The sequence below is a fragment of the Trichoderma harzianum genome, assembly GCF_003025095.1.
Source record: "Trichoderma harzianum CBS 226.95 unplaced genomic scaffold M431scaffold_51, whole genome shotgun sequence".
Lineage (NCBI taxonomy): Eukaryota > Fungi > Ascomycota > Sordariomycetes > Hypocreales > Hypocreaceae > Trichoderma > Trichoderma harzianum.
In genome coordinates, this window is record NW_020209299.1 from 23862 (window position 1) to 30470 (window position 6609).

Consider the following 6609-nt stretch of genomic DNA (forward strand, 5'->3'; position numbering starts at 1 on the left):
GGCAATATGAAATCATTCACATCCGAAATGACTCGGATGTTATTCATAAGCAAAACACGGCATGCTGAGATGTTGCGACGATCACGATACATTCTCGATACACACCCAACCTTTATCATACGATTACCCTAATCACACAAGTTCCAGAGAGTGCTTGCTGATAATCTCTTTGCCGAGGAGTCTCGGGTGTAGGTCTAGTAACATCGTGGCGGGCAGTGTATAAATTTCAGAAACTTTTCCAGACTCAGCCGACTTTGTAAAACGACAAACGAAAAGGTCTTTCATGAAAGCAACTTAATATTTCCCTCTGATTTTGTTACAAGATGTCCGTCTTTAATCTTGGGAAGCCAGACAGGCCAATCGAAGTCGGCGTTATACTGATGAATGGGTTTGCATTTCTTGTGTTTATAAATCGTATTCGCTACTAATAAATCTATAGCGAGACAGAAATTCTTGATGTTGCGCCAGTGGATATGCTTCATTGTTTCAGCAAAAAGTTCATCGAAACCTTGCCAGAAGAGTGGGTTTCAAAGGATGTTAAAGCTCAGGCACTTAATTTCAATTTCCATTGGGTGTCTGAGGTAGGCGGCGCAAAGCAAAGCCGCCTGACAAGTGCCATATCTCTAGTTCCAACAGTGAGTTTAGAGTCTGTCGCTAATTTTCTTTGCATGCCTGTCGCTTACACAAACTAGCACTCCTTTGAGACTTGTCCGCCATTAGATGTAGTTCTCATTGGTGCGCATAATGTTGGTTACACTCCAAATGATGCCGAGTTGGCCTTTGTAAGAAAAGCTTGGAATGACTGCTCTGCCTTTCTCACAATCTGTGCTGGAGTGGAGGTTGCTGTCCAAGCCGGTATATTGGGAGGTAAAACAGCAACTGCCCCGCGTTTCATGATGGACATACTACGCCAACAGGCGCAAAGCATTAATTGGGTTGAGAAACGATGGGCCAGAGATGGCAAACTGTGGACAAGCGGGGCCTTCTTAAACGGCATCGATCTGTTATATGCTTTTGCACACACGGTTTGGGGTGGGGAGGGAACTCCGGTTTCGAGGATGTCTGCGATCGGTGGCTGGCCAGTTCGGGATGTTGATTACGAAAACGATACTGATGGTCTGTAAGGCTGGCAGTATAACATTAAGATTTAGAAGAGCAAAACAGGCCTATTAATAAAAGACTTAACCTTTATACTTTTTAATGTTGCCTTTAGCTGTGCGATAACAATAGCGTAATGCCATAGGATTAGGCCGGCTGCATAAGCCACCCTGCAGCTGGTAACATAAGACTAGATTAATAATCATAGCGACCGTAGTAATCTAGATCCCCTTTCTAAGTGTGTCCATGGGATTACATCACGACGGCAGGAGTAATCTAAGCACATAGGCAGCCGGAATTTTTTTACTTTTTAAAAATAGTTTAACTTTAATCTTAAATTTTTTTATAATAATTATACTTTATATACCCTAGATCTTTAAAGTTTAAATTAATTAATTATTATTAATTAAATTAAGTTAAGGATTAATCTTAACTTTTTAATTAAAAGTTAAGGAATAGCCTTTTATTAATCTAGCTATAATAGCTTTATTAACCTTTATATCTTAATTAAATATAGGCAATTGATACACAGGCATGACCCTTTTACTACACGGGCATGATCTTATGCAGACATGACTTTTTATTTCTTTTAATTAGCTAGAAAAAAATTATTAACTTAAATAAAATTCTGCTGCCTCCACCTTAAATATCATTATCTTATAGCTTAAAGCTTTTTTAATCTATAAATTGAAAAGATGCATAAACGCACTAAGCCTCCCTATTTATAAATTAAAAACGCACCCTCACTTTCCTAATTTATAAATTAAAATAGCTTGTAACTATCTTTTTTTATAATATTAATGCTTTTATTTAATTTATAATGTTTATTTTTTAAAGTGTAAGCTTTAAACAGGCTAAATGGCAGTAAAGCCCAGGTCTTAGTAATTAATTATTAAAGAAGATAAAGCTGTAAAGCTTATCTTTAAAATGCTAACACTAATGCCAACAACACTAAAAGACATCATAATAAATTATAAGGCTAAGTTATTAAAATAAGCCCCAGAAACAGCTGCATTAAAGTTATTAAATTATATTATCATAACTATCTTATAAATAACTAACCTTAATTAGCAATTTAGCTTTAAATATTAACTAATATTATAAATATAATAATTATAATGTGCTTAATAATCTTTTTATTATATATTTATAAAGGTTTTTAACTTTACCACTTTTTTATAGTTTATAAAGTATTTATAAGTTATTTTAAAATCTTTATTTTAATTATAATATATATCTTTATAATAGCTTTCTTTATAAATAATTATAAAGGCAGTGGGTTAAAGTGTTTATATTAGGCCTAAAGCGTGATGTATTTATTTCTCTCTTTTTTAAGTTAAGACCTTTGCCCTCCCTTAACTAGCCATTAATAAAAGTTAAGTTTAAATTTATTATAAGCATTATGCAGGAGGTTATTAATAATAATTAAAAACTTATTTTAAACCTTGCTTGATTATATAAAGAAATATAAGTATAGTAAAATAAATAAGGCTAATTATCTTTAAACTTAAATATATATAACTCCCCTTCACTATACTTGCTACTATATTTATTATGCTCACTACCTTTATAATTATTTTAAACATTGTTAATATTAATTAATATTAGCTTATCCTTTATTTAATGATTTACATTATTTATTTTTAAATTAATTTTAAATCTGCTTATTTTTAATAATTTAGTGCCTTTAGTTAAAGCTTTTTTTAATATAATAAATACTTTTATAAAAGAAAATAAATTTAGAATTATTTAATAAAATGTATATTTTTATAAAAAGTGGAGAATAAAATACTTTTTTTAATATAATTAGTTTAGTTAACTTAAAGTGTTTAAAGGCATTAGTCTTTATATTTATAAAAGTGTAGATGTTAATGAATGGTTATTATTAAAGCTTTTAAAAAAGGCAAATGGTTTTTAAAGCATTATAAAAATCCAGACTATAGTTAATATAATTATAAACTTAATATAACTATATTTATATACTTATTATATCGCCGCCTTATTATGCTTATAAAAGTAATGATTAAGTTAATTAACCATTAAGTAAGTATTTAAATATATAATGTTTATATTATAATAAAATAAAAGTATTTTAATATTATATTTATATAAAGGGATATTTATAATATTTAAGCATAAATTAATTATAAAAAGCTTAATAATTATATTTTTACTACTGCATTAATTAAGCATTTTAATAAAAAAAAGATTTTATACTTTATTAAATAAGCAGATGATAAACTAGATTAGTTAATTAGCCTTATGTAAACCTTTCCTTATTATTTATAAATATAAAAGCGGTTTTTAAAGGTTATAAACTTTAATAATACCTATAATATTAATTAATATAAGCTTTTTCTTTTTTAAATTACTGGCTAAACCTGCTTTAGTTTAATATATAATATTACATAGGGTTTAATTAATAATAAAAGAAGGGAGGGATTTTAGTTTTTTATAAAAAGCATGCGTTAATTTTTTTATATTTTATTAAAGAGCTTAAAGTAATTATTATTAATTTTAATAACATTATAAAAGGTGCCTTTAATAATAAATTCTTTATAATATAATAGCAGCTTTATATATATTATATTAACTAAAATGTATTATTAAAATTTAAATAAAAGTGGGTAAAGGTATAAAAAAGCAGTAATAGTCTTAGTAATAGTAATAGTGAAATTATCTTTATAAAGCCATAAGCTTAACTTAATACCGCCAATATATAATTACTTAAAATCATAATTATTAAAAAAATCCCTTATATTTATTAAAGAGTTTTTTTTATATAGAAATATATATTTTTTATTAAAATAAAAAAAGAGTATAAATAAGCTTAAATATATCTTTATATAAAGTTTAATAATTAATAAGTGATTTTAAACTATTTATATAAGATTTACCTATTGGTTAAAGTTTAATAAGCATGTTATTATATTTATCATTACTATAACTTTAATATTTACATAACCTCTAGCATTAAGGCAAGTAATAATAACATTAAGAGTTATTTCTTAAATAGTATAGCGTATTTTTTTTAATTTATTAAAATAATATAAAATATAATATATAATTAAAAGCGTAACTTTAAGAATGCTTATATAAATAATTAAGTTTTTATTAATATTAATATTTAGGGTTTATTAAAGAGTACTTAAGTAAACTGCCATAAATAATGTTATTAAAAAGGCTTGGGCGTATTAATAAGCAGTACTATATAATATGTAAGTTTATACTTAATATTAAGACCCCTTTCCCATATTATCTTACTAACTATAATAAATACTATACTATCTTTTTTAAACTTAAGATCTTTTATTATTATAAAGTTTATAAAAAGCTATATTCTAGAACTAGTTTTATAAAATGGAAGATCCACTTATAATAGCTATTGTAAAAGTTAACCTTTAAGAATCCATATTAATAAATCCTTAACCTTAAGATTACTATTACTTTACAAAGGCAATTAAAGAATATTAAAGAATCTATTCTAGCATATCTAGCTTTAATAAAAAATAGCCAGGCATTTTATAAACTAATTCACTAAGCTTTTAATTAAGCATAATTATAATAAAGCCTATAAAAGTATAGTTAACTAGTTAGCAGTTAGAATAAGTTTACATTTATAAAAGGAGCTATTAAAAAAAATACACAAGGTAAAAAGACCTTACTTAATAGTTCTTTAAAAAGGTTGCAAAAACATTAGTTAAGTAAAGTGCTTAAATCTAAAAATATAACTAAAGTTCGTTTAAGTAGTTAAAGAATGCAGCCTAATATCCAGAAGATAAGGAATCAGTGGAAGCTTATTAAAAGCAATAGACTGTAAATAAAAATAAGCTGGCCTTTTTAATCTATAATTAAAAGTAATAGCAGAAGTATATTTAATCTATCAATTAAAAAAGGGTAAAAGCTATTATAGCTACTTATAACCATTATAGCCTTTAAATATAAAAGTCAATATTAAAATAACTAGCCTCACTGCCTAAGTTAAGAAATACCTATAAGGATAATTTTTTTCTAGCTAATTAAAAGAAATAAAAAATCATGCCTACATAAGATCATGCCCATATAGTAAAAGTGTGTCAGAAGCCGGGTTCGTGGAAGAGAGTGAAGAGGGATAAGGGATGATCACAGGTAGCTACACAGCGAATACGCAAGCTTAGGGTAGCGAAGTGACTGTATTTATCTCTGCCTTCCTTAACTCCTTCCCTAGATTTTAGGTCTTTTATAGTGTTGTTGCTAAGCTAAGGGCTTCGCAACCCTTAGCTCGCGCCCCCGTAACGTGGCCGGTGCGCGGCCGTTGCGCGACCGCGCCCTCTTTAGATNGGCTCTGACATGTTGCCCTTCCTTCCGAGGCGCCGCCCCGGTGCCTTTGACGATATTCCTTTTCCAACCTCGTGACCGATCCCCTTTGTCAAAGGTGTCGCCTGTGCAAGAGCCTCAACGTGGTTCAAGCTTCGTGCTCGCTTTGTCCTCGCTGTGAACGTGTTGCTATTTTGGGCCCTCCCTTTGTACTCCTGAGGATAAATATAGACAGGAAGTTGAACGTAGTGACAGTTCCGTGATGCTTCTTTGTCGCCTTTGTGACCCAGAGCGGCCGATGCTTCTTCGCAGGGAACAAAGGGGCGAAAGGGGATATAAACCCACCAGAATTCCGATGTAGCAAGGGCAAAGCATCATTGATCTTACCTTCAATCACCCTCGCCTTCGCCGCCTAAATCCTGCGTTATGTCAATTTACTCGCCCAGTATCCTTACGAAGGCCGACTTCTCAGGGGCGGTCCGGTGCNTTTGACTCCTTTCCCTCGTATCGGCCCCGTAACTAACCCGTGGATAGAGCCGTTCCTTGTCGTCGTTGCCTAGGTCATATGTGCAAATGGACAGCTGGGAGTCAACCTCTGCTTTGCACAGATGCAACAAGTTCGTTATCGCAACCCTTCTACGTCGAGTCCTCTTCTAATTCGCCTCCTAGATGCCAGCCCCAAGTGCGCAGTATGTGCCCACAAGAGCTGTGGGAAAACATNTGTTCCCGTTCAAGCCCAATATCGTCAGGCCGCGCGGTTGTTGTCAGACGCGCTTCAGCAAGCCCAACCAGACCCGGTATGTCGTTACTCCTTCGTTGCGATTATTATTCTGACTCGCAGCAGGCTGTTATTGGTCCGCTGCAACAGCAGTGTAAGAAAGCTCTTCGCGGCGCCGATGATACGCCTGCGACTCCAGCGGCAGTCGCTGCTGCGGCGATCGCAGCAATTGCTACTCCCGGGGTATCAGGCGCTACCCTGGCTCGCCGTCGGGCGCGGGCTCGTAATATCACTGATGCGAAGACGCGGTTGGATATTGCGAATTCTCTGGAGTCGATGAACACTATGCTCTCCGTCTTCTTTTCGGTATGTTTCCTTAGCCTTCGTGGTGTTCTCGTTACTGATCCGTCTCCTAGGAGCGGCTTAAGAGCCTTAAGGGTTGCTCGGCTAATAACCTTCCTGCCGTGCCGGCTCGCGAGGGTAAGGCGACTTGGACT

The 6609-nt window shown here is 32.4% G+C and overlaps 3 protein-coding genes across 3 annotated transcripts; 2 read left to right on the forward strand and 1 right to left on the reverse strand.

Moving 5' to 3' along the window:
* Positions 1 to 323: 323 nt before the first annotated feature.
* Positions 324 to 1124, forward strand: M431DRAFT_102241 (hypothetical protein; the record flags this gene model as incomplete). The annotated part of the gene is made up of 3 exons (XM_024911409.1): positions 324 to 388; positions 440 to 635; positions 693 to 1124. The coding sequence occupies 3 exons, from the start codon at positions 324 to 326 to the stop codon at positions 1122 to 1124; spliced, it is 693 nt and encodes a 230-aa protein (XP_024767113.1).
* A 4664-nt stretch (positions 1125 to 5788) lies between these two features.
* Positions 5789 to 6316, reverse strand: M431DRAFT_514387 (hypothetical protein). Its single transcript, XM_024920222.1, has 4 exons — positions 6238 to 6316; positions 6064 to 6191; positions 5929 to 6011; positions 5789 to 5876 (listed from the first exon to the last, which is right to left on the reverse strand). The coding sequence occupies exons 2-4, from the start codon at positions 6112 to 6114 to the stop codon at positions 5846 to 5848; spliced, it is 165 nt and encodes a 54-aa protein (XP_024767114.1). The 5' UTR covers positions 6115 to 6191; positions 6238 to 6316; the 3' UTR covers positions 5789 to 5845.
* On the forward strand, positions 6194 to 6592 carry M431DRAFT_11745 (hypothetical protein; the record flags this gene model as incomplete). The annotated part of the gene is made up of 2 exons (XM_024911999.1): positions 6194 to 6478; positions 6529 to 6592. Coding segments are annotated over 2 exons (349 nt in total), but the record flags the coding sequence as incomplete, so codon positions are not given.
* Positions 6593 to 6609: the final 17 nt, after the last annotated feature.